Source organism: Macaca nemestrina, chromosome 15 (assembly GCF_043159975.1).
Source record: "Macaca nemestrina isolate mMacNem1 chromosome 15, mMacNem.hap1, whole genome shotgun sequence".
Lineage (NCBI taxonomy): Eukaryota > Metazoa > Chordata > Mammalia > Primates > Cercopithecidae > Macaca > Macaca nemestrina.
The window spans coordinates 99535647-99563088 of record NC_092139.1 but is presented as its reverse complement, the minus strand read 5'-3'; the positions used below and the strand labels follow the sequence as shown (position 1 = coordinate 99563088).

The window sequence follows — 27442 nt, the reverse complement described above, 5'->3', positions numbered from 1 at the left end:
TGGGAGAGGTTAGGTGTAGAAGGTGGGGAGTTTAGGTGTGGAAGGTGGGGGGGGTTTAGCTGTGGAAGGTGGGGGTGTTCAGGTGTGGAAGGTGGGGGGGTTTAGGTGTAGAGGGTGGGGGGTTTAGTTGTGGAAGGTGGGGGTGTTTAGGTGTGGAGGGTGGGGGTGTTTAGGTGTGGAAGGTGGGGAGTTTAGGTGTGGAAGGTGGGGGTTTTAGGTGTGGAAGGTGGGGTTTAGTTGTGGAAGGTGGGGGGGTTTAGGTGTGGAAGGTGGGGGGTTTAGGTGTGAAAGGTGGGGGAAGGTTAGGTGTGGAAGGTAGAGGTACAGAAGGTGGGGGTTTAGGTGTGGAAGGTGAGGGGGTTTAGGTGTGAAAGGTGAGGGGTTTAGGTGTGCAAGGTGGGGAGTTTAGGTGTGGAAGGTGAGGGGAGAGTAGGTGTGGAAGGTGGAGGTACAGAAGGTGGGGGTTTAGGTGTGGAAGGTGGGGGTTTTAGGTGTGGAAGGTGGGGTTTAGTTGTGGAAGGTGGGGGGGTTTAGGTGTGGAAGGTGAGGGGGTTTAGGTGTGGAAGGTGGGGGGTTTAGGTGTGGAAGGTGGGGGGAGAGTAGGTGTGGAAGGTGGAGGTACAGAAGGTGGGGGTTTAGGTGTGGAAGGTAGGGGGTTTAGGTGAGGAGCACACTGCAGCAGGGTTTGGTACAATGAAGCAGAGGACTGGTCGGAAAACAGGTGAGGGTATCTGTAGTAGAAAAAGCAGGCTGAGGAGGAAAGGGTAATAGTTCCTGGGAAGATATGACCAGAATCTGGACTGAGGGGGATGAGGAGGAGAATGCAGTGAAGGAAAAAAGCAGACTTAACAAATAAAGGCCACGTTCTGAGTGATATCCCACCAGCAGAGCAAGCAGAGTAAGAGCTACTTAGAAACTCGTGAGTTAGCAGGGTCCCCCCGGGTGATTGCTGTCTACTGAGGGTTCACTAGGTGCATCACCGGGCTCTCCAGAACATCAGAGAACTCGCCCGGCTTCCCCATGAGGGTTAAGAAAATGGAGGCTCACCAGTTCCAGAATTGCTCATGGTTCCTCAGCCAGATGCTGGTGGAGGTGGGAGTGGATAAGGCCCTTCTGCTTCCAACATCAAGGCCCTTTCCCATTGACCACTGCACTCTCTACCTTCTGCCCCGATTCTGCACACCCACCATTAGTGGAAGGAGGAAATCAGCCACCTTTGCCTTCATTCCACAGCCTTTGCTAAGCATCTGAGCTAGGTCTATGAAGGGCTAGACCTTAGATGAAGGTCTAAGGTAAGTTGGGGCCATGGTGGGTGTGAGAGGCTAAATAGTCCTATGGCTGTATGAGTGTATATAGGGAGGTAGGGACTATAACAGCTGAAGACGCTTGAATAAGGAGATGACAGGACACTGGAGAAGGTGTAATGAGAGGATTACTGAAGCAAGAACAAGGGGCTTTGTTTTTACCATGACTACTAACATGAAGTGGCCATCAGATACCAGGCTGGTGATGTTTGGAGACAACACAGTCGGGGAGACAGTGAAGTCTAGGACAGGCTTTTCCCTGGCACACATATTAGGTGCCAAGAAATATCTATTGACTCATCTATTGCTTTTTAACCATTCGTCGTATTTTCTTTTTTTTGAGACGGAGTCTTGCTCTGTTCTCTGTCGCCTAGGCTGGAGTGCAGTGGCGTGATCTTGGCTCACTGCAAGTTCTGCCTCCTGGGTTCACGCCATTCTCCTGCCTCAGCTTCCCGAGTAGCTGGGACTACAGGCACCCACCACGACGCCCGGCTAATTTTTTTGTATTTTTAGTAGAGACGGGGGTTTCACCATGTTAGCCAGGATGGTCTCGATCCTCTGACCTTGTGATCCACCCGCCTCGGCCTCCCGAAGTGCTGGGATTACAGGCATGAGCCACCGCGCCCAGCCCATTCGTTGTATTTTCAACCTGCGCTGGGCTCTTGACACATTTTTTGATTTTTCATTTTATATTATCTCCTGAATAGCTTGGCCTAGGGTCTTGTTGGAGGCTAAGGAGAGAGTTCTATGTTCTCCACTCAACTGGAAGAAGAAAATAATGAGGACTGAAAAACAACAGCTACGGGAACCAGGGAAGCAGCGCTAATCTCAAAAACCAATGTAAAGAGTCCTGTTGGAGACAAGCAGTGAATTTACCATTGGTGGAACAGATCCCTTTCTCTAGGAATAAAAAAAATGGGTTTCACTTTGGTAACTGCTATTCAAGATAAACACCAATTTCCTTCCCACTCTTCACGTTCGCTAAGGGACAAACCTGTGTGCAATGGCTTCCTGGAAGAGGTGCATTCGATCCCAGTACGTTTCCGGTTCAAAGCCTGAAAGGAAAAGAAGAATAAATATTGGGTTGCGATCACAAGGTTTGTAATTCTCTCTGGGCCAGTCTTCTGTACCCTTTACTACTCTTGGCAATCAGTCCCCTTGAGCCTAACCTTTGCTTCCCCATACTACGCCCTTTGGGAAAGATTTGCCTCCATCCTAAGGGTCAAAGAAAGGACAGCTGTGTGTTCACACCATCCCTTCCCCCAAGCTATAGCTGGGTCTAGGAAGGTGGAGTCCTCAGCAGCCAGTGTGAGCTACCAGAACTCAATATAAGGCTCATTCCAATGACTTCTTATACCCAAAGCTGAAAGGAGCATATTAAAGTACAAACAGAAGATAAACTATAAATGCATGCTAGTTGCCATGATCATAGCACACTGCAGCCTTGAACCCCTGGGCTCAAGTGATCCTCCTACCTTAGTCTCCCAAGTACCTAGGACCACAGACATGCACCACTATGCCCAAATTTTTTTTTTTTTTTTTTTTTGAAGCAGAGTATTGCTCTGTTGCCCAGGCTGGAGTGCAGTGGTGCAATCTCAGCTCACTGCAACCTCCTCCTGCCAGGTTCAAGTGATTCTCATGCCTCAGCCTCCCGGGTAGCTGGGATTACAGGCACATGCCACCACACCAGGCTAATTTTTGTATTTTTAGTAGAGATGGGGTTTCACCACGTTGGCCAGGCTGGTCTCGAACTCCTGACTTCAAGTGATCCACCTGCCTCGGCCACCCAAAGTGCTGGAATTACAGGCGTGAGCCACTGTGCCCAGCCCACCTCTACTTTTTTGTATTACCAATCTTCCCACAAGAAAAGGCAAATATAAGCTCCATTTTGGGGGTAGGAAAATTGAAGCAAATAAATATAAAAATAAAAATTTGGGCTTGGTGTGGTGGCTCACCCCTGTAATCCCAGCACTTAGGGAGGCTGAGGTAGGAGGATCACCTGAGGTCAGGAGTTTGAGACCAGCCTGGCCAACATGGTGAAACACCATCTCTACCAAAAATACAAAAATTAGCCAGGTGTGGTGGCGCATGCCTGTAATCCCAGCTATTCGGGAGGCTGAGGCAGGAGAATTGCTTGAACCCAGGAGGCGGAGGTTGCAGTGAGCTGAGATTGCACCACTGCACTCCAGCCTGGGCGACAGAGCAAGACTCCATCTCAAAAAACTAAAATAAAGTAAAATAAAATAAAAATTTAGCTGGGCGCGGTGGCTCATGCCTGTAATTCCAGCACTTTGGGAGGCCGAGGTGGATGGATCACGAGGTCAGGAGATCAAGACCATCCTGACTAACACGGTGAAATCCTGTCTCTACTAAAAATACAAAAAAAAATTAGCTCGGCATGGTGGTGGGCACCTATAGTACCAGCTATTTGAGACGCTGAGGCAGAAGAATGGCATGAACCCCAGAGGCAGAGCTTGCAGTGAGCCAAGACTGCGCCACTGCACTCCAGCCTGGGTGACTAAGCAAGACTCCATCTCAAAAAATAAAAAATAAAAAAATAAAAATTTGAAGAGTGATTGGCTGGGGAGGACAGCAGAAGAGATAAGTCCCCTCCTCCATAACCCACTTCATTACTCCAGCCTCGTGCCTTCTGCAAGGCTGTTGCTGAGGACCAAGAGTGGACAGGGGAGGGAGGAGGGCCGGGGAAGGTTGGACGACCATAGCATGGGAGCCCAGGCTGCTCTGAGGAAGGAGGTGCTGAGGCCTGAGGTGGTAATTGCACAGCCATCTCAAAGACCAGAGTGCCTGTGGTGCTTTTGTTAATCTTTCCACATTTGGAATTTTCTGCCTGTGATGGATTTGAGGATTTGGGGCACCTAAAGAGCAAAAAGCAGCCAGGCACGGTGGCTCACGCCTGTAATCCCAGCACTTTGGGAAGCCGAGGAGGGCGGACTACCTGAGGTCAGGAGTTCAAGACCTGCCTGGCCAACACGGTAAAATCCCATCTCTACAAAAATACAAAAAAAATTACCCAGGCATGATGGTGTGTGCCTGTAATCCCAGCTACTCAGGAGGCTGAGGCAGGAGAATCGCTTGAATCGGGAGGTGGAGGTTGCAGTGAGACGACATCACACCACTGTACTCCAGCCTGGGTGACAGAGCGAGACTCCGTCACACACACACACACACACACACACACACACACACACACACACGGCAAAAAGCAAAAAAGACTTTGGCTTTAAACAGAAAATCCACATACAGCACATTCTTGTCAGATTTTTAAGATTTTGAATTTGCTGCTATAGGAAATGGCAAGAACAGGAAGAGAAGAGGCACAGAAGCAAGAAAATCGATTTTCAGATTCAAATCCTTATTCCTTTAAACTGGGACCCTTTCTGCAGCTGTAACCATGGCAACCAACAGAGGCTGCTGGTCTTGAAGACTGAGTTACAACTGGCAGGGAAAAACAACTTGCACGAAAATGTCCTCCAACGCCAGCCCTGTGGGCAACCCTGTGCTTTTATAGCAAAGGTGGAAAACCCCGAAAGAGTCTTTGGACAGTGTCGGGGGAAGATATCTCTGTCCCTTCAACATAATAAAAACAATAGTACCAGGAGCTGCTTGGCTTAAAACGGTCCCATATGAACACAATCATCTGGCATTTCAGGACTGCATAAATGGTCCTCTCTCAGCCACACCACTGTGAGGTTAAACAAGAACATGTGTGTTTCAAGGGGGCTTTGTAAGCTCTGTGTGTCCCACAGTCTATAGCCTCCAGCAGGTAGGGCCTCTGTGGGGCTTGCTTGGGACCCCGGTTATCACTTAGAACATTGTGTCTATAAAAAAATATCTTCCAAACTGTAAACAAAAAACACACAGATGGGCTTTTGGAAGAAAAGCTGTTTGCACCATGAGGGCAGCCTGTCACATGGAAATTGCAGGAATACTTAGCTTGGCCTAATCCACCTGGGGAGACCTCCGTATCTTTTGGGCCAGTTCCCTGCCACTGATCACGACACAGACTTACAAGGGCACAAGAAGAAAGCATCTCCCTTACGTCAAACGTTATTTCCTTCACAGCTCTAATCTTTATACCAGAGAAACCTCAGGGCTCCTGATGTATCAGCATCAACCCTAGCTTTACGTTTTAAAAAAGATCATCTGTGAACTCATCAAAAGCTTTGTAGGAGCTATTTATACATGCATCCGCAACGAGCACTTGGTGATAAAAAGCTATATGCTGTGTCAAGTGCAGCTTGTCTTTGATCTGTCCTAAACCTGCCCTCACGGTTCTGGGGGTCTGGTGTGGAGCAGCAGGTCCAGGCTGACCCTGGGTACTCTCTTTCTGATTGACAACCTTTCCCAGAGGGAAGGGCTCTGATTTGGGTCCTGCTATCATCCTCTGATCCTGCTTTGTCTTCCCTGAGATGCATGACTCGAGTCACACGCACTGTTCCAGAGGCTGACATGCCACAGCTTTGCAGAAAAGGATGCTGTTTCCTGTTTTGCTTTTCATGCCCTCCCTTTCCTGGCCTTTTTGCATGAAATAGCATATGCAAGTCTCCCGTGAGGTTTAATTCCCTGCAGCCCAAATCAGTTAGGCTGGAGCATATGAAAGGAGAGCGTGGGAGAACACCAGTGCTGTCTGTGATTTATAGAGTTTAGCGCCCTCTCCCACCCACCACTCTGCTCCAGGCAGCTCCTGACACTCTCATTTTAGGAATAAGGAATTCGAGACTCAGAGACATGAAATGATTTGTCCAGGGTTATCCAGCCACTAAGTCAAGAACCAGGATCCTTTAGAACCTTGATCCTTTTGGCCCCTTGTTGAAAGGTTCTCCCTTTTCCCTAGCCGTGTTGACTGGATACTCAGAGTGGTGTCCTTGGTAGGGATGGGGTCTTACTGGTTGAGACAGAACCGCCAGAAGGGAGTATTTCTTACTATCAAACAGGTGCTCACTGCCCTCCTTGAGCAAGCAGCTGATGTTGAGTGGGATGAAGAGCTGGGCACGAAGGGGGTCGCCATACAGGTAACTGGGCAGTGCAAAAGGCCCCTCCAAAACTGGGACCAACAAAAAGCCACAGGAGGTGGCTTTCCGATGCCAACCTTGGACCTGGCAGAAAGTACAAAAACAGACAATATCATCTGCAAGTTCTTTCAAACAAAAGAAAATACTTCCCAAGGAGCAAACCCTCCAGAAAGGCAGCATGCACATTGATTGGCATGCTCATTTATTCATGTTCGCTGGCTGCAAATTGGTCCTGGACAGGCAAAAATGCAGTTTAACATCCTGACAAATACTAGAAAAACTGTGAGCTAAGCACACAGCTCCTCTTTACGGCCCAAACTTCTGCACCTTCGGTGTTTCTTTTAGAAAGAACGGTCTGCACAGAGTTGAAATCCTTCCTATTCTAGGGGATGTTGGAGAAAGGTCATAGGATAGAGGTTAAGTCTTTCTAATTTTGTCTTTTTTTTTTTTTTTTTTTTTTTGAGACAGTCTTGCTCTGTTGCCCAGGCTGGAGTACAGTGGCCAGATCTCAGCTCACTGCAACCTCCACCTCCCGGGTTCAAGGAATTCTCCCACCTGAGACTCCCGGGTAGCTGGGACTATAGGCGTGCACTACCATGTCCAGTTAATTTTTGTATTTTTTAGTAGAGACAGGGTTTCGCCAGTTGGCCAGGATGGTCTCGAACTCCTGACTCAGGTGATCCGCCGGCCTCAGCCTCCCAAATGCTAGGTTTATAGGCATGAGCCACTGCACCCAGCCTAATTTTGTACTTTACCAGGAACTTCAGTTCAAAGTATCAAACAGGAAAACAACTCACTCCAGCTGGCTGAGAGAAATGTGACGCAGGGTGGGAAATGACTATGGTGGCTTCTGATAATGGTAAACCCTGATCTGACAGAGTGAGAGACTACCAAATTCTATCTGTCCAAAGATGAGAACAAAAGTTACAGGGGCAAAAAGATAAACCTACCATCAATAACATTTTCTTAGGGAACACTGGCAATTTTCTAGATCTTGAGATACTCTTTTTAACCATAAAAATGACGTATGTTAAAAAATAAAAAAGTTGATCGATGTGGCTCTGGCATACAGATGATTTTTGTGTCAAGTATTGTTTCCAAAAAAATACAGTTGGGACAGAGCTTGACTTAAACAAATGATTATGTAAAAAATTAAAGGATACCACCTTTATCTTTTCTCTCAGGAATGTTCATAACAAAAATAACAAAAAAAAAGCCGAGATCTCCATTTGACCAAAATAATTCCTAAGGCTTGGTCAAAATCTGATTTTTAACAAATGGGGACACTGCCTTAAAATAATAATTAACTTACATACACTAAAGTTTTAAAAGCTTAATAAAATAATGATAAAGAGATTAGCAGCTTTCAGTGGGTTTTACATGAACAGATGCGAAAAGTGTACTTTATGGAGACAGCTGCTAAATTCCTCTAAGGAAATGAACACTGTCTCTCTTGCCCAACTGTAACTATGTGTGTGTGTCTATGAATGCTGTGGTCATGCTGTTTTGGGATATGCTTATCTAGTAAGGGCCAGCAAGGAGAGTGCTTATGCCTACTGGGTCAGAGAGCTAGTTTTACCTGAAAGAAGTGGTCACGCTGGTATCAGTGAGCTGGGGAAGGGCTAGTGTCCTCTGTGAGCTGAGCAGAATGAGCAGTGGGTTGTCTTTTTTTATTTGGACCTTAAGGATGTTCCCCAGATGGGAGTCTTTCCAAGGGAGGGGTCCTTGAAGATGCTAATGCCATGTGGAGGCAGACAGAGACCCAGACAAATTGCTTTCCCAGGATACCATGTTTTGTGGGATAAAACTTAGCCTATGAGCTCTGGACAAAAAAAAAAAACAAAACACATAAAACCTGCTGGCCCATGCTGTACTCATTTCTCTTTGCTTATCTCCTCGCTTTTAGTAAACTCTTTTTGAACTTCCCAGCTGTTCTCTGCTGTATGAAGAGATGGCTGGGCTGGTGTTGAGAGAAGTGAGATTCAGTAGAAGCCACAGAAGAATATTCTTTTTGGCTATACTGGAGAGTGTATAAAAAGGAGTGGTAGACTATAAAGATGGTTAAGGAGCGCTCCTGGAAGATACTGACAACTTGGCTAAGGAGTGAGCACTGTGATGGGGGATGGTCAGGGATGGCTTCTTAGTGTAGGAGCAATGAATGGCCTGATTAGAGATGCAGACCAGGATGAAACAGAAGGAGAAAGGACAGGCAGGAAGGCCAGTTAAAACAGGGCTTCTCAACCTTGGCACTTGTGACATCTTGGGCTGGTTATTCTTTGTTGTGGGGGCTGCCCTGAGCATTACAGGATGGTGAGCAGCACTGCTGGTCTCTACCCACTGAACGCCAGTAGCACCCACCCTGTCCTCATCCCTTTCTTTCTTTTTCTTTTTCCAAGATGAAGTCTCACTCTGTCACCCAGGCTGGAGTGCAGTAGCATGATCTCAGCCCACTACAACCTCCATCTCCTAGGTTCAAGTGATTTTTGTGCCTCAGCTTCTTGAGTAGCTGGGACTACAGGCGTGCACTACAATGCCTGGGTAATTTTTATGTTTTCAGAAGAGACAGGGTTTCACCATGTTGGCCAGGCTAGTCTCTAACTCCCGACCTTGAGTGATCTGCCCGCCTCGGCCTCCTAAGGCGTGAGCCACTGTGCCCAGCCACCCCCTTCTATCTTCAGATACTGCCAAATGATCCCGGATGGCAAAATTGCCCCAGGTAAAGAACCACTGAGTTCAAAGCAGTGATGTTTACTGACGGGACTGGTTAACTATGGTGTAAACAAATAATAGAATACTCTCCAGCCCTTAAAAACAATGAAGCAAAACAAAAACAAACAAAAATCCCAATAACAATAATAATAAAAAAAAATCCCAAGGCAGATTTATTTGTACTGACATGGAACACATAGGTGATAGAAAAAATGCAATGTAAGTAGTATGTATCCAATGCTACCGCCTCTGTTGAAAAGAAAAGTAACGTGATTTTGTCCATGCTTAGAATCTCTCTGGAAATGTACTCAACAAAGCGGTAGTGGTGGTTGCTTTCAGATGAAAGTCCCAGGGAATGAAAGTGGGAAATAGACTTACTTTTCACTCTAAACCAGTGATTCTCAACAGGGAGCAATACTCCCCCTTCCTGGGAGAGTATTGTGGCAATATCTGGAGACATTTTGATTACCACACCTGGGGCTGTGCTACTAGCATTTAGTGGGTAGAGGCTAGGGTTGTTGCTCAATTTCCTATAAGATGTAGGACTCCCCCACAGAGAATTATCTGGCCTCAGATGTCAATAGTGCCAAGGCTAAGAAACCCTGATTCTACCCTTTTTGATCACTTGAAATTTTTACTATGTTTAATTTTTTTTAAAAAGTTACTCCAGTAGTCCTAATGAATGGTAATAAGAGCCTGAACTAAAAAATTAAAGTGACATGAATCTCTACCAAGCATCTCCATGCCCCACTGTGAGGTGAGCCAAAGGCCCGATGACATGCATGAAGGTTCTCACCATCTCGAAGAGTACTGCTGCGGTCACCGCCATCCAGTGCAGCTTGATCTCAAAGGCTGCGTTCAGAGAAAAGTTGCCATGGTAATAACAGCTGCACCACTCCAGCCGGTCTGTGCGGTTGTTCACATCAACATCCAGGGTCACAGTCCTCTGCTCTGGGACAGTGGCAGCTATGTCAGCACACAGGAGGGGCCCCAAGAGAGCGAGAAAAGGAGTGGGATGAAGAACAAACAACTAAGTATCCAGATATGAAACTATATACAAGATGCTATTGCATGTATAGCATGTATAATGCCTAAAAGAAAACTGCAGATTCTAGAAGTTTCCTGGAAATCATCTAGACTAGAGATTGGAAAACTTTCTGTAAAAGGCTCCATTATAAATATTTCACATTTTGTGAGACATATGGTTTCTGTTGCAACTACTCAACTCTGCTATTGTAGTGCAAAAGCAGCCACGAACGTTACATAATGAATGTGCTTGGCTATATTCCAATAAAACTTTAAAAAAGCAGACTGAGTTTTAGGGCGGTTAAACTATTCTGTATGATATTATAATGTTAGATATGTGCCACTGTCCAAACCTATAGAATATACACCACCAGCCGGGCACAGTGGCTCATGCCTGTAATTCCAGCACTTCGGGAGGCCGAGGTGCTGGAATCGAGACCATCCTGGCCAACATGGGGAAACCCTGTCACTACTAAAAATACAAAAATTAGCTGGGTGTGGTGGCGCGCACCTGTGGTCCCAACTACTCGGGAGGCTGAGGCAGGACAATTGCTTGAATTTGGGAGGCAGAGGTTGCAGTGAGCTGAGACAGCACCATTGCACTCCAGCCTGGCGACACAGCGAGACTCCATCTCAAAAAAAAAAAAAAAAAAAGAATATACAACACCAAGAGTGAACCCTGAAATGTAAACCATGGATTCTGGGTGACAATGATGTCAATGTAAGTTTATGGATTGTACCTTGTAAAAATGGACTACTCCGTCTGGGGATGTTGATAGTGGGGGCAGCAGGTTGTGGGGGTGGAAGTCAAACGATGTATAGTAATTTTCTTTCTTTTTTAGAGATGGAGTCTCATTCTGTCACCCAGGCTGGAGTGCAGTAGCATGATCTTGGCTCCCTGCAACCTCTGCCTCCCAGGCTCAAGTGATTCTCTTGCTTCAGTCTCCCAAGTAGCTGGGATTACAGGTGTGTGCCACCACACCCGGCTAATTTTTGTACGTTTAGGAGAGATAGGGTTTTGCCATGTTGGCCAGGCTGGTCTCAAACTCATGACCTCAGGTGATCCACCCGCCTCAGCCTCCCAAAGTGCTGGGATTACAGGTTTGAGCCACCATGCCGGCCAGATGTATAGGAACTTTCTATCAGATTCTGCTATGAACCGAAAACTCCTCTAAAAGAAATAGTCAATTATAAACGAACAAATGGTAAGCCAGACTTGGCTGCTTAAGCCATAGTTTACTTCTCCCTAAGTAATCCAACCCCTTCATTTACAGATGAGGAAACGGCAGCCCAGGGAGAGAAGATGCCTTGGCCAAGATCATGGAATCAGAACCTCAGCCAGGCTAACCCCTAGATCTTTTTATTTCAGTGCCTATGAAAAAAAAAACACAATGGGCAAACAGCCCAGACCACCAGTGACAAGTCTTGCTTTTCAGGTTTCAACCCAGGAAGACAGTAGTTCTACAATCTTTTCTCAAGAAATGAAACCTTATAATGAAGCTTAACACCCTGTCCCATCATTGACATGTTGCTCAAGGATGCTGGGTGAGTACCAAGCTTACTCATCCTATCTGAGACTTCTGCTCAGAAATCCTACTCAACTCAAGATAGGATGTTTTAGAGACGTGTCAGACAATCAAGTTCCTGACCAGGCTAAAGCCCTAAAATAGGCTTAGAAGCAAAGAAAAGGTCAGGCCTCTGTTCTGCTTGGCTGGGCACTGCCAGACCTAGGGTTTCTTTTTGTTAGTTTTTTCCTCCCTGAGGCACAGTCTCAAGAGATCCTGAGAACATGTGCCCCCAGACCTAGGGTTTCTATAAACTATAATCCGCCCCTCATTCTCCCTTACCCCCAAGAATTCAATAGTTTTCTTTAGCTGAAGTGGTCAGTTCAGTTCTGGGTTCTACAGACAGAATCCCTGAGTGTGGGTTTTTCTCCCTGACAAGGATAAACAGCTATTGAGTCAGCAATTTTAATGAGCTTCTGTTGTAAGGCAGGAGAGCTCCAGCTAGGTCACTAATGGCATTCAGGCGAACTGGCATTCGGCTGCCACATGTACCACTTACCATTCTCACAAAAGACTAAGTCCAGGCAGTGTGGTTAGCAAGATGAATATGAGAGCAGGGATTAACCAAAAGTTGACAGAAACTGGAGAAAGAGAACGCCTGAAAGAGCTGCTGAGAGCTAAATTAATTGAATGTGGCTGAAAGGATGAGTTGATAAAGATAATGTAAAGATAATGATTTTAAGTGATATGTGTTTTGCTTTTGCATTAAGAGGTAAAGAAAAAGGACTAGAACACATTACTGTTGATGACTTGGTGGCTGAAATCACTCCAAAAGGCAGAGCCCTAGTACTTGACAGTTTAAAGAAGGAGCTCCTACAAAAAATAAAAGCATTCCTTGCTCAGCCTGTCAGTCTTTAAGATTGACCTAATTGTGTTGCTCTGTGGTATTATTTTTGAAAGTAATATTTGCCATAAATTAGAAAACGATTCCCAAAATAAAATTCTTTTTTTAGCCAGGCATGGTGGCTCACGCCTGTAATCCCAAAACTTTGGGAGGCCAAGGCAGGCAGATCACCTGAGGTCAGGAGTTCAAGACTAACCTGACCAACATGGAGAAACCCCGTCTCTAATAAAAATACAAAAAATTAGCCGGGCGTGGTGGTGCATGCCTGTAATCCTAGTTACTCGGGAGGCTGAGGCAGGAGAATCACTTGAATCTGGGAGGCAAAGGTTGCAGTGAGCCGAGATCGCACCATTGTACTCTAGCCTGGGCAACAAGAGCAAAACTCCATCTCAAAATTAAAAAAAAAAATTTTTTTTTAATGTTTTTATTGAGACTGAATCTCACTTTGTTGCCCGGGTTCAGGAGATTCTTGTGTCTCAGCCTCCCAAGTAGCTGGGCCTACAGGTGCACGTCACCACGCCCAGCTAATTTTTGCATTTTAATAGAGTTGGGGTTTCCCCATGTTGGCCAGGCTTGTCTTGAACTCCTGACCTTAATTGATCTGCCTGCCTCGGCCCCCAAAAGTGCTGGGATAATAATGAGCCACAAAGCCTGGCCAAAATCCCTTTTTGTATGATGATATATGGTTTTCAGTAGTGATATCTACACTGTATTGATTTTTTCCTCAAATTTTAATAAATATCTCATGAATGGAAAAACAAACAAAAAAACCTAGAACAGGCAAATGGGAAAAGTTCTTGATTTGGAGTTGGAAGATCTAAGCTCGGCCATTTAGTAACCACGTCTCAGAGAGCATTGCTTCACCTCTCCTGGTTTAGTTCCTGGACTACAAACTGAGATGTGTCAGCCCAGCTGCTTCATAGAGATGGATAAGAATCAGGTTAAGCATGGATTAGAAAGGAGTGTGGACCTACTCTCTTGCCTTCTCCAGCCACCTAACTTGTAACTCTCCTCTTTTCCTTCTGTTCCTGCTGGTCTTTTCTCCCAATTTAGGCCATGAGTTCACCAGTGTTCAATCTGAGGCCTGTCTGTGCCTCCGACGGACACTGCTTGGCTGTCTGTGACATTTAAGGCTAAAGAACTTGGTCATTCCAATGCTAAAAGGCTCACCAAAACTAGATTCTGTCTTTGCTTCATGTTCTGGATTCCTGATACTGCCAGAATAACCCTTTACTTAGTCAAAATCAAAAGAAGTTTTGCCCTCTGGTCTTGGACACTGTGTTTCTTCCCAAGAGAAAAGTCTGTGTCACAAAGACAAGGATGCTCAATAAATACCAGCAGTGGCCTCATGCATCTCTTCTCTCCCATCTGGCATGTTAAGTTCAGAACATGCTGGCCTGGGCCAGGAAGTACACTGCTCAACCAAGTGGTTACAGGCTGAAGATACTACTGGCCCTGTACTTCCGAGTTAGATTCGGCAGTACATATGTTTCTCGCAGGATTATGATGTTGACAAAGATGTGAGCCCAGCTGAGTTCAGCTTTCTGGTTCATTGAATCATTACTTGAGTTCCATGAAAACCAACTTATTCACACAAGACCAATAAATACATGCAAGCCCAGAGGAGGAACAGGCCGAGCATCCTTCACCCAGGTCATAGTCAGGGGGTTATCAGTACCTGGGGAAGGGGACAGTGTCAGCAGAGGAGAAAAATGCAACCCCAGGTAAGGGAGTGATACTCTACATAACAATCAGAGGTGCCCAGGTACGGAACAAGTAGTCTTGGGAGTGAGTGCTATGTTGAGGGGGGTTTTCAAAGAGAATCTTGCTCCCTACTTATCAGGAGTGCTGCAGAAAACATTCAAGTGTCAGGGTTTGGACAGAGGTGCTCTAAATTCCCTCCTGACTCCAAAATCCAGTGGGCCATCAAGAAAAGGCTGGGACCAGGTGCAGTGGCTCATGCCTGTAATATTAGCACTTTGGGAGGCCGAGGTGGGAGGATTGCTTGAGTCCAGGAGTTCAAGACCAGCCTGGGCAACAAAGACCCTGTCTCCACAAAATATCAAAAAATTAACCAGGCATGCTGGCACATGCCTGTGCTCCCAGCCACTTCGGAGGCTGAGGCAGGAGGGTTACTTGAACCCAGGAGGTTGAGGCTGCAACAAGCTAGGATCATGCCACCACACTTCAGCCTGGGCAACAGAGCAAGACTCTGTGTCAAAAACACAAACAAACAGCCAGGCTGGTGGCTCACTACCGTAATCCCAGCACTTTGGGAGGCTAAGGCGGGTGGGTCACCTGAGGTCATGAGTTTGAGACCAGCCTGACCAACATGGTGAAACCACATCTCTACTAAAAATACAAAAAAAATTAGCCAGGCGTGGTGGTGTATCCCTGTAATCCCGGCTACTCAGGAGGCTGAGGCAGGGGACTTGCTTGAGTCCGGGAGGCAGAGGTTGCAGTGAGCTGAGATCACGCCACTGCACTCTAGCCTAGGTGACAAAGCAAGACTCTGTCTCAAAAAAAAAAAAACCAAAACAACAACAACAAAAAAACCAAAAACACACAAACAAAACAAAGCTGAGAAGGCAAAGGCATGTGAGTGGGCTTAAGGGGTGCAGGGCTGTTGCTTCCAGAGTCTCAGATGCACCTGCTGCTTCCCAGGTGAGAGGCCCAGGGTGACCGGGATGGGAAAGTGGGAGCCACCACGAGCCAAGCCAGAGAGGGTCATGCGTCAATGTCAGGCATTTCAAAACAGACTTCCAATGCCAACTTCCAACTGAGTATCCTAAGTGTTTAAAAAGGAACATGTCGAAACAAAAAACAAAAAAAGGGACAGGTCACAAATGATACACAGGCCTTCCTCCCCCTGCAAATCATGTTATTTTTTTTTTTCTGAAGAAAAACCCAAACACTGAAGACGGCTCAATTTAAAGAAAACAGATCTTCCCCACTTAAGTAAATGAAACAGTAAAAGACTATATTCTAACCTGAAAAAATTCTGGTAAGAAACCTCTCATATCCTAACACAAAGGGCTGAGAGCTGTTATTGGATAGAATTAGCTGCAGGTTTAAAAGGAAAAGAAACCCATTTCTTTTGGGAAGAGTGATGGGCAAGAGACTGATGGAATGAAATTCCTTGTAACAACTATGGAAACCACTGAAAAGTTAATAAAAGGATGTTTTCCCAGGAAACATGCACGCACACAACTCTGCCTAGTTTCAGATTCACTGACCCCCTAAAGCCCATACGCAGATCCCAGGAGAAGAACACCTGTTTAATACCTGCTATAGACATAAATCCTCTCTTCTTCCCGATTCTCCCTGTTTTTTGGACATATGATTTTTCTCTTTTCCTTTTTTTTTTTTTTTTTTTGAGATGGAGTTTCGCTCTTGTTGCCCAGGCTGGAGTACAATGGTGCCATCTTGGCACACTGCAACCTCTGCCTCCTGGGTTCAAGCAATTCTCTTGCTTCAGCCTCCTGAGTAGCTGGGATTACAGGTGCTCGCCACCACACTCGGCTAATTTTTTGTATTTTTATTAGAGATGGGGATTGATCATGTTGGCCAGGCTGGTCTTGAACTCCTGACCTTAGGTGATCCACCCACCTCGGCCTACCAAAGTGCTGGGATTACAGGCATGAGCCAACACGCCCAGCCTATGACTTATTTTTCTATATACTGCTTCTCTCTCTCTCTCTTTTTTTTTTGAGAAGGAATCTCACCCTGTCGCCCAGGCTGGAGTGTAATGGCACAGTCTTGGCTCACTGCAACCTCCACCTTCTGGGTTCAAGCAATTCTCCTGCTTCAGCCTCCCGAGTAGCTGGGATTACAGGCATACGCCACCACACTGTGCTAATTTTTTGTATCTTTAGTAGAAATCTTCAGTAGAGATAGGGTTTCACCATGTTGGCCAGGCTGGTCTTGAACTCCTAACCTTGTGATCCGCCCACCTCGGCCTCCCAAAGTGCTGGGATTACAGGTGTGAGCCACTGCACCTGGTCTCTCTCTCTCTCTCTCTGTTTTTTGTTTTTTTTGTTTTTGAGATGCAGACATATTTTTTCAGGCTGGAGTGCAGTGGTGCAATCTTGGCTCACTGCAACCTCCGCTTCCCAGGTTCCAGCAATTCTCATGCCTCAGCCTCACGAGTAGCTGGGATCACAAGTTCATGCCACCACACTTCACTAATTTTTGTATTTTTAGTAGAGACGGAGTTTCACCATGTTGGCCAGGCTAGTCTCAAACTCCTGACCTCAAGTGATCTGCCCGCCTCGGCCTTCCAAAATGCTGGGATTACAGCCATGAGACACCATGCCTGGCCTATATACTGCTTTCCTTTAAGCACTAAGAATTATCAAAGCTAAACTGAGATGATCTGAATCTCATCTTGAGCTGAAGACCAGAAGTCAAAAGAGGGTTTTGCCAGCCTACAGAAGGAGAAGGCTTTGGAAACGAGGATATTACTACAGAAACTGTCAAGAGAGGGAATCGGCTCATGCCTTAGTCCCAGCACTTTTGGAGGCCAAGTGGGAGGATTGTTTGAGCCGAAGAGTTCATGACCAGCCTGGGCAACACAGAGAGATCTTGTCTCTACAAAACCAACCAAAAAAACTAGCCGGGCATGATGGCGTGCACCTGCAGTCCCAGCTACTTGGGAAGCTCAGGTGGAAAGACTTGCTTGAGCCCAGGAGTTTGAGGTTGTAGTGAGCTAGGATCACACCACTGCACTCCAGTCTGGGCAACAGAGTAAGACCCTGTCTCTCTCTCTGTCTCTTTTTTTTTTTTTTTGAGAGAGAGTCTTGTTCTGTCACCCAGGCTGAAGTGCAATGGAGTGATCTCGGCTCACTGCAACCTCCACCTCCTGGATTCAAGCGATTCTCCTACCTCAGCCTCCTGAGTAGCTGGGACTATAGGTGCCCGCCACCACGCCCAGCTAATGTTTGCATTTTTAGTAGAGACGGGGTTTCACCACATTGGTCAGGCTGGTCTCGAACTCCTGATCTTGTGATCCACCGACCTTGTGATCCACCCGCCTCGGCCTCCCAAAGTGCTGGGATTACAGGCGTGAGCCACCGCGCCTGGCCGACCCTGTCTCTTAAAAAAAAACAACCTGTCAAGACAGCCTCCAAAACTAAAATAATGATGCAAAGGTGACAATACCTGAGGCATTTTCCACAAGCAATAACTCTAACCAAGAAGTAAGTGCAGCAAACAGGCTGAGACTGTGCACATGCCTCTGTGACATATGGCGTGTCCACTCACTTGGTGGGGACTAAGCACATGCCTAGGTGAGAGGCAGTTTGTCTGTTCCTGGGCTGGTAGCATTTTCTTTGTTTTTCTTTATTTGTTTGATGACCAGAGAAGAGTAGCATTTTCAATAGAATAAATGGCAGAACTACTGTTTTTCTGACACCTGGACAATTAATTGCTTAGTGTCAGAAGGTTTGCTGACTGCAAATGTTCCAAATTCAATTTTCCCCAATTCTGCCAAACTATATTCATTCATGTTTTTTCAGACATTCAACAAATATTTATTGCAGGTAACTACACATTAGGTAACATTCTAGGTGCTGGGAGAGCCAGTGAATGAAACTAAATTCATCACACAGCTTAAGTTTTTGTGGAGGTAGAAAAACACAGGCCAGGAGGGGTGGCTCATGCCTGTAATCCCAGAATTTTGGGAGGCCCAGACAGGTGGATTATTTGAGGTTAGGAGTTCGAGACCAGCCTAGCCAACATAGTGAAATCCCATCTCTACTAAAAATACAAAAACTAGCTGGGTGTGGTGGCGGGCGCCTGTAGTCCCAGCTACTTGGGAGGCTGACGCTGGAGAATTGCTTGAACCCCAGAGACGGAGGTTGCAGTGAACCCGGGAGATGGTGGTTGCAGTGAGCCAAGATCATGCCACTGCACTCCAGCCTCGGTGACAGAGTGAGACTCTGTCTCAAAACACACTAATTGTACAAACACACACACAATGTCAAGTGGCGGCAAGAGCAAAGGAGATGAAGAAGTAGGAAAAGGGGCCCCGAGTGTGTGGTGTGGGGTCAGGGAAGGGCTCACTCACATATGATTTTTGGACAAGAGACTTGAAGCAAGTGAGGGAGGGAGACCCGAGGGCATCTTGGGGGAACAGTGCCCCAGGCAGAAGGAAAGCACTGGAAACAGAGATGTGTGTGGCATGTTCCCAGACACCAGACACAGATGGAAGCCAGTGTGGTGCAGCAGAGTGCACAGGAGGTGGACAAGGGACGAGACAGAGAATGAGGGGACCACATCCTGGGGGCCTGTGGGCTGCTGAAAACTCTGACTTCGGTTTCGAGTGAGCTGGGGCCATAAGAGGATCCTGCCCAATGGGGGAATACCACCTGACTTCCATTTGAAGAGGTCTCTCTGGCTTCTGTGTGCAAAGCAGTTTATAAGGAGCAGGGGCAGAATCCAGGAGGCCAGTGAGAGGTGACAGCAGCAATGCAGACAGGAGATGAAGGTGGCTTGAACCAGGATCATAGAGGAGACAGTAAGGAATGGTTAATCCTGAATCAATATTGAAATTAACTAAAAGGAAAACTGAATTTGCTGATGGGCTGGATGTAGAGCAGGAAAGAAAGAGCATGAGAAGGCAACTGAGTTTTTCTAAGTGACTAGAATGAGAAGGCAAGACTAAGGTGTTGTGGGGAAACAGCAGGGTTGGCTGGTTCTGAACACTGTACATCCAGTCCTCTAAGTGATCATGTCAAGTAGGTAGCTGGAGGGATGAGTCTCAAATTGGAGACATGGTCTGAGATGGAGACAGAAATCTGGCAGTGACCAGACCTTGGGGTAATAAAGGCCACTGGATTGATGTGACACTTTGGGGGTATGGAGATGAGGCCTGCATGCTGTAATATTAAAATATTAGGTTGCTGAAGAGAAACCAGCAAAGGAAACTGATTTTAAAACGAACGAGGAGAGCCAAAGGAGCAGTGTCTCGAGAGCCAAGCAAGGTAAGGGTTTAAAGGAGGAGTCAGAGATCATTTGACAAATGCTGTCACAGGGCAAGGAGGACCAGAACTAAGGACTGGCACAGGCTAAACAACATGGGCTCCCTGCATCAGGAAGGCTGTTCCAGCAGAGGGAATGGACAGAATCCCGATTTGAGTTTTGCTTTGCCAGCAGGAGAGAGTGTGTGCCTGTCACAGATTGACGGGGATGCTTTAGCAGAGAGGGGATGACTGCCAAAGTGCTACGCTGAGTACTGCGAGGGCTGGGGTCTCGTGTGCAGGTGGAGATGCTGCGTTAGAGGGAGGCAGAGAAGTGGGGACAGACACAGCTACTGGGCGAGGGCAGATGGCAGGTGGGAGTTTTCTTTTGACCGCTTCAGTTTTTACAGTGACACAAGATGCTGATGATGAGGGTGGGGAGCAGGACTCAAAGCTGTGTAATGAGGTTTGGTGGCTCAAAGCTATGATTACATAAAGTGAGATGTGAGTGGGAGAGGGAGAAAATGAAAGCAAGATCAATTGGTTACAGGTCCTGGTGGGACAACAGTGAAAGAACTGTTGAAGCCAGGACTGGAGAGAGTGCACTGGGAAGACCAGCAGGGACAGCATAGAGGGGAAGAAAGGGCACACTCAGAGAGCTGTGGTTCTGTAGCAAGGGCCTGGGACCTGAGTGTCCTTCATCACTGAGGGCAGGAGCCACTCCTGGAACTGGGCTATTGTACAAATCATCCGAAGTCCTGACAGGCTTTGACTCTTGTCTCCTTGGGCTGAAATGCAGTACGCTTGGCGCTCAGGCTTCAGGGCTAGGCAGTCCTGAGAATAAACTCCAGCTCTAGCACTTAGTGGCTGCAGAGCCTTGGGCAAATTACTTCGCCTCTCTGAGCCTCACAGTTTCTAAACTCTAAAGCATAAATTGTAGTACCCATCAGGAGACTGAGGTAAAGATTAATGAGACAATTTTCTGCTCTGTACAGGGCCTGACACAAATTTTCTACAAATCACGGCATTAATGTTATCACCACTGCACCACAGCAGGCAAGACTGAAGCAACCACCACTGGCACCAATGAAAGCACAAGAGGAGCCCAGGGGCCAGAGCACAGAGGAGGACAGTGCTTCCCTCTATCATCTCAGCTCCAGCTCTGACCATTCATTCTACCTCAAAGCTCTGAAAGCATGCCCTTATCATGCATCAACCTGACACCTGCTTAGGGAAGTTACTGATGGGCTTCAAAGCCTCTCAGGCTTTGCTCTAATCTTGGCTCCTGACTGGAATCCTTGAATTTCTCCTAGGACAGTGGTTCTCAACTGGGGGTAATTTTACAGCCCCCAGGGGACATTTGGCACTGTCAGGAGACATTTTATCACACTGGGTGGGGCTGGGAGTGCTACTGGGTAGAGGGCAGGGATGCTGCTCAACATCCTCCAGTGCACAGAACACTTCCCCACAAGAAAGAATGATCTGGCCCAAAATGTCAGTAGTGCTGAAGTTGAGAAACCCTGCTCGTGGGTTTTGTATGATCTACTGGAGAAGATTCACATTAGAATAATTCCTTTTGTTGAACACTTTCAAGAAAAGGAAGAAAATGCTGGGCATAATGGCTCCCACCTGCAATCCTAGCACTTTGGGAGGCTGAGACAGGAAGATTCCTTGCACCCAGGAGCTTGAGAACAGCCTGGGCAACATAGGGAGACCCTGTCTCTATTTTTAAAAATAGAGAAGAGAAGAGAAGAGAAGGGAAGGGAAGGGGAGGGGAGGGGAGGGAGGAGATAAGAGAAAGAAGGAAAAAGAAAAAAAAGAGAAAGAACAAGCAAATGAGTTACTTTCCACCTTAAAAGACCAAAATTTAACAGATTTTGTAAAACATTTTTGCTAAAATGTGTTACACACTTGCTGCCATTAGCTGCCCCGTTTTCTGCCTCTAATCTGGGGTGTTACCAAGAGATCTGTAAACAGACTTGCAAGAAATCAGTGGAGTCAATATGCTCTATGTGCTGGTTCTAGGGTCTCTCACCACAAGGAGGTGTCACTTGGATTTGTGGCATTTATTTGAATATTTATTTGAAATTTATTTGAAAGGAAGAAACCTTTTTGCTTTCTTCAGCTCTCACATAAATTGTCGCCATGCAAAATCCAATATTTACTTAATGTAATGCATTGTGTCTTTTTCTTAGAAAGTAACCTCGAGGCAAGTGGGAAGGTGACTTTTCAACTCTCTCTTCAGTACGTATCTGAAAGCACCTAGCTTTCAGGCTTAGTTCCTTGTTCTGCAGAGATGAAAATTCTTAATTTTTATCTATGAGGAAAAAGTAGACTTTAAAACTTGGCTACTAAAAATAAACTTGATTTCGTGAGAAAAATGGTGTAAAGTTGTTTCTTGAGAAGCTTCTCGTATGCAATCTAGTGCTAGAAGTGAATGATTAACACTGTACTTATCAAGTTCTTGTGTTTGTTATATTTGTAACAGGTTTTCCCCACTCCACCTTTGTTGCTGGACTATTGGCTTCTGCTTCCCACTGACGTCAGGGTAGTTACCTGCCCTTTTCTTTGCTATTTCTTCTTCTTTTTTTTTTTTTTTTTTGAGATGGAGTCTCACTCTGCCACCCAGGCTGGAGTGCAGTGGCGCCATCTCGGCTTACCACAACCTCTGCCTCTCAGATTCAAGCGATTCTCCTGCCTCAGCCTCCTGAGTAGCTGGGATTGCAGGTATCCACCACCACATCCAGGTAATTTTTGTATTTTTAGTAGAGATGGGGTTTCATCATGTTGGCCAGGCTGTTCTCAAACACCTGACCTCAAGTGATCCTCCTACCTCAGCCTCCCAAAGTGCTGGGATTACAGGCATGAGCCACATGCCTGGCCTTATTTGCTATTTCTAATAGGTCCTCCTATGACATAAAATCACAAGGTCACTGCTTGCTATTCAAAGGCCTTAAGTCTCAAGCCCTGGTGGTGCTCTAGGTGGTTTAGGCTGCCGGAAGTGAGCACACCCCAGGGTAACAGGGAGTATATGGCTTCTTTAATCCCCAAAAAACGTCAAGGAAGTAGAGAGTTCGAAATGCAAGGAAGGAAGAAGAGCAAGTCATGACTGCCTGAGGGAAAGGAGAGGCTGCTCTTTCCATGGTTCTGCCCTATCCTCCTCACCCCTTCACTTCTCACACACAGCACTAGAAAATGCTGGAGGGAGCCACATCCAGATCCAAGTGAATCTGAGGATCTGAAAACTTTTTTTTTTTTTTTTGAGATGGAGTCTAGCTCAGTAGCCCAAGCTGGAGTGCAGTGGTGCAATCTCCGCTCACTGCAAGCTCCGCCTCCCAGGTTCACGCCATTCTCCTGCCTCAGCCTCCCAAGTAGCTGGGACTACAGTCACCCACCACTATGCCCGGCTAATTTTTTTGTATTTTTAGTAGAGACGGGGTTTCACCATGTTAGCCAGGATGGTCACGATCTCCTAGCCTTGTGATCCACCCGTCTTGGCCTCCCAAAGTGCTGGGGTTACAGGCGTGAGCCACCGCGCCCGGACTTTTTTTTTTTTTTTTTTTTTTGACAGAGTCCCGCTCTGTTGCCCAGCCTGGAGTGCAATGGCCTGATCTCAGCTCACTGCAACCTCCGCCTCCCAGGTTCAAGCAATTGTCCTGCCTCGGCCTCCAGAGTAGCTGGGATTACAGGCGTCTGCCACCATACCTGACTAATTTTGGTAGAGATGGGATTTCATCATGTTGCCCAGGCTGGTATCAAACTCTTGACCTTAGGTGGTTCACCCACCTCAGGCTCCCAAAGTGCTGAGACTACAGGCATAAGCCACAGCGCTTGACCTAAATTTTTTTTTTTTTTTTTTTTGAGACGGAGTCTCACTCTGTCACCCGGGCTGGAGTGTAGTGGCATGATCTCATCTCACTGCAAGCTCCGCCTCCCAGGTTCATGCCATTCTCCTGCCTCAGCCTCCCAAGTACCTGGGATTACAGGCGCACAATGCCACGCCTCGCTAATTTTTTGTATTTTGAGTAGAGATGGGATTTCACCGTGTTAGCCAGGATGGTCTCGATCTCCTGACCTCGAGATCCGCCCGCCTCAGCCTCCCAAAGTGCTGGGATTACAGGCATGAGCCACCTAATTTTGTATTTTTAATAGAGAGAGGGTTTCACTATGTTGGTCAGGCTGGTCTCAAACTCCTGACCTCAAGTGTTCCACCCACCTCAGCCTCCCAAAGTGCTGGGATTACAGGAGTGGGCCACCGTGCCAGCCTGGATCCAGAAACTTTGATGACCATTAACATCTCCGTTTTACCAGCTAGAAAAGGATTCCAATTAACTGAGGATTTACAGGCAAACAAAGCAGAACATAGAATTTCCCTGGAGATTGGTCTATGTTCTATTTGCTTTCTTCCTTTCAGAGGGTTTTCAGGATCCTCCAACTTGCCCTTAAGATAAATCTCATGGTCTTTGCCCAGAGCAGGTATTTTCTAAAGAAGTTCACATTTCAACCCATTAGTCAGGTCCCCCAGGGCAGAGTTCCCCGTTTCCTATCAGAGGTCATTGCCTTTCAATAAGCAGGTGTTCACCCCCATCTTAGAGCTGCAGGAATGGTGGAAAGGAGGGAAGTGTTTCAGTTTACATCCTTCAATATGGTAAGCACATTTGGGGAGGAAAGGAAGAGAGAGAGAGAGATTTTTGCTCTGCATGAGTGTCTGCAATGGATGACCTTTTAGGTTCCTTCCTCTTCTGAGATCGTAGGATGCTATGGTTGTAGGGAAGGCCTCTGGCAGGATCTAGCTGGTGCAGTGAGCACTAGCTCACATCTCCTATATCCTACAGAACTCTCGGGAAAATTGGCCACATATTTCTTCTCTCCTATCGGAGCAGGTCTGGCACTATGTTCTGATTTGAGAGGTGCTAAATACTGTCTGTTGGTTAGGACAATCATAAAACCACTCAGCAAGTGGAAGTCAGCAAGGGAGCCAACAGTGCGGACAGACACGGTGGCCGTTGTGACAGCCTCAGTGACTCTAATCCTGGTACATGTGGCATCGTTCCCTTGGCTGGCCACTACTTCCCCGCAGCCACCCACTGGCACACCCCCAGACCTCGTCTGGGTTGAACATGTACCTAAAAGTGCTGCTGCCTGGCTCCGTCCTCCAAAACTTCGGCTAAAGGAGCTGTGCCTACTTGCATAGGAGGCTGGCCGGCTGGGTAGCCAGGGCAGGAGAAAGGCAGGAATCTCAGAGTGCACGAGCTCTTCTGCCACAAAGGCCACCTCAAACCACTTGCGCTGGAAACTGGCGAAGTCGTCCACTCCTGCTGTGTGCCAGGTGGTGGCGGGCTGCTGCATGGCCACTGGGAAAAGTGGAGGGGGAGAGAAGGAGTACTCAACACAATTGCTTATTTTCTTAATGATGCATGCTACAACTTTAAAAACACGCTAAGTAAAAGAAGTCAGACACAAAAGGCCACATACTGTATAGTTCCATTTATGTGAAACACAGCGAATAGGCAAATCTTTGAGAAAGAAGGTAGATTATTGGTTGCCGGGGGTGGGAGGAGGAGTTGGAAAGTGACTGCTTAAGGGGATGGGGTTTCATTTCAGGGTCATGAAAATGGTCAGAAACTAGATGGACGTGAGAGTTGCACAACACTGTGGATGTACTAAACGCCCTGAACTGTTCATTTTTAAATGGCTAATTTTATGTCATGTGAACTTCAATGTAAAAAATATATATAGATTTTTTTTTCTTTTTTTGTTAAGACTGAGTCTTGTTCTGACGCCCAGGCTGGAGTACAATGGTGCGATCTCAGCTCACTGCAACCTCCGCCTCCCAGGTTCAAATGATTCTCCTACCTCAGCCTCCTGAGTAGCAACATGCGCCACTACGCCCGGCTAATTTTTGTATTTTTAGTAGATGGGATGTTACCATGTTGGTCAGGCTGGTCTCAAACTCTTGACTTCAGGTGATCCACCTGCCTTGGCCTCCCAAAGTGCTGGGATTATAAGTGTGTGTCACTGTACCTGGCCCTAAAAAATATTTTATTCTCAGTTTCTTTCTTTTTTTTCTCTTAGAGATAGGGTCTGCACTGCTTTGCCAAGTCTTCGGTGCAGTGGTACAATCCCGGCTCACCATAGCCTCAACCTCCTGGGCTCAAGCAATCCTCCCCTTTCAGCTTCCTGAGTAGCTGTGAAGACCAGCAAGTACAACCATGCCCAGCCAATTTTCTTTTTTTTTTTTTCCTGTAGAGATGGGGTTTCACTATGTTGCTTACCCAGGCTGATCTTAAACTCCTGGCCTCAAGAGATCCTCATACCTCAGCCTTCCAAGGCGCTGGGATTATAGGCATGAGCCACCACCATTCTTGACCTTATGGTCAGTTTCATACCTCAAATTTCAGAATATATAACAGTAACCTGGTATGTTTTCAACTTGAAGATAGGTATCTACTGGTCAAACGTATAATTTAAAGGGAAAAGTGTCAATGGATATACTTGTAGCTACAAGGAAAAAAGTCCCACACACATCTACTTCTGCTATATTCTTGAACAAGAGAGCACAGGGAGTGGCACTAGCTGCTTCATCTCATGTAAGATTGTTTTTTTTCTGAGATGGAGTCTCACTCTGTCACAAGGCTGGAGTGTAGTGGCATGATCTTGGCTCACTGCAACCTCCACTTCCTGGGTTCAAGCGAGTCTCCTGCCTCAGCCTCCCAAGTAGCTGGGACTACAGGGGTGTACCACCACGCCCAGCTAATTTTTGTATTTTTTAGTAGAGATGGGGTTTCACCATGTTGGCCAGGATGGTCTCGATCCCTTGACCTGGTGATCCACCCGCCTTGGCCTCCCAAAGTGCTGAGATGACAGGCATGAGCCACCGCGCCCAGCCATATTTGAGTCTTTAAACCCAGAGGCAGAGAAGCCATTTGTCTGCAGGATAGGAGTCACTTCTAGAACAGGCAAGGTCCCCTTTTGCTATAGGTGTACTGGAGATGCTGGTCTTGTTTTCTGTTGTTGCTGTTTTTTTGGTTTGTTTGTTTTTGAGATGGAGTCTTGCTCTGTCGCCAGACTGGGGTGCAGTGGCGCAATCTCAGCTCACTGCAACCTCCACCTCCTGGGTTCAAGAGATTCTCCTGCCTCAGCCTCCCGAGTAGCTGGGATTACAGGTGGCCACCACCACACCCAGCTATTTTTTGTATTTTTAGTAGAGATGGGGTTTCACTGTGTTGGCCAGGCTAGTCTCCAACTCCTGATCTCATGATCCGCCAGCCTTGGCCTCCCAAAGTGTTGGGATTACAAGCGTGAGCCACTGTGCCTGGCCTGTTTTTTTTTTTGAAATAGAGTCTCACTCTGTAGCCCAGGCTAGAGTGCAGTGGCATGATCTCGCTCACTGCAACCTCTGCCTCCTGGGTTCAAGTGATTCTCCTGTCTCAGCCTCCCAAGTAGCGGGGATTATAGGCACCTGCTGCCACGCCCAGCTAATTTTTTTGTACTTTAGTAGAGGCGGGGTTTCATCGTGTTGCCCAGCCTAGTCTTGAACTCCTGAGCTCAGGCAATCCACCTGCTTCGGCCTTCCAAAGTGCTAGGATTATAGGCGTGAGCCACCGTGCCCGGCCTGCTGTTGTTTTTGAGACGGAGTCTCGCTCTGTCAACCAGGCTGCAGTGCAGTGGCACAATCTCGGCTCACTACAACCTCTGCCTCCTGGATGCAAGCGATTCTCCTGCCTCAGCCTCCCAAGTAGCTGGGATTACATGCATGCACCACCACGTCCGGCTAATTTTGTATTTTTTAGTAGAGACAGGGTTTCATAATGTTGGTCAGGCTGGTCTTGAGCTTTTGATATCAAGTGATCCGCCAGCCTTGGCCTCCCAAAGTGCTGGGATTACAGGCATGAGCCACCACACCGAGCGAGATGCTGGTCTGAATCCGGGGTGCCTCCAGTTATGTGAGCCAGTTCTGACCATGCTAAAAGAGTTTTCCCTCTGGGGAATTACTTTTTCT

The 27442-nt window shown here is 46.9% G+C and overlaps 1 protein-coding gene across 23 annotated transcripts in view; it reads right to left on the bottom strand.

The window, feature by feature from the left end:
• Window positions 1-27442, bottom strand: part of LOC105487290 (DEP domain containing 5, GATOR1 subcomplex subunit) — a 164564-nt gene that overhangs the window by 14120 nt on the left and 123002 nt on the right. For 21 of the 23 annotated variants that reach the window (XR_011614075.1, XR_011614077.1, XR_011614073.1 and 18 more), the window contains 4 exons: window positions 24567-24794; window positions 9843-10012; window positions 6250-6421; window positions 2299-2359 (listed from right to left, as the gene is read on the bottom strand). Coding sequence is in view for 19 of the 23 variants with exons in the window: in XM_071080449.1 (XP_070936550.1) it covers window positions 2299-2359; window positions 6250-6421; window positions 9843-10012; window positions 24567-24794 (631 nt within the window). In the remaining 4 variants the exon portion in view is untranslated. Of the gene's footprint in view, window positions 1-2298; window positions 2360-6249; window positions 6422-9842; window positions 10013-24566; window positions 24795-27442 lie in introns of those variants that run through there. The other 2 variants (XM_071080465.1, XM_071080466.1) reach the window with 1 other exon arrangement.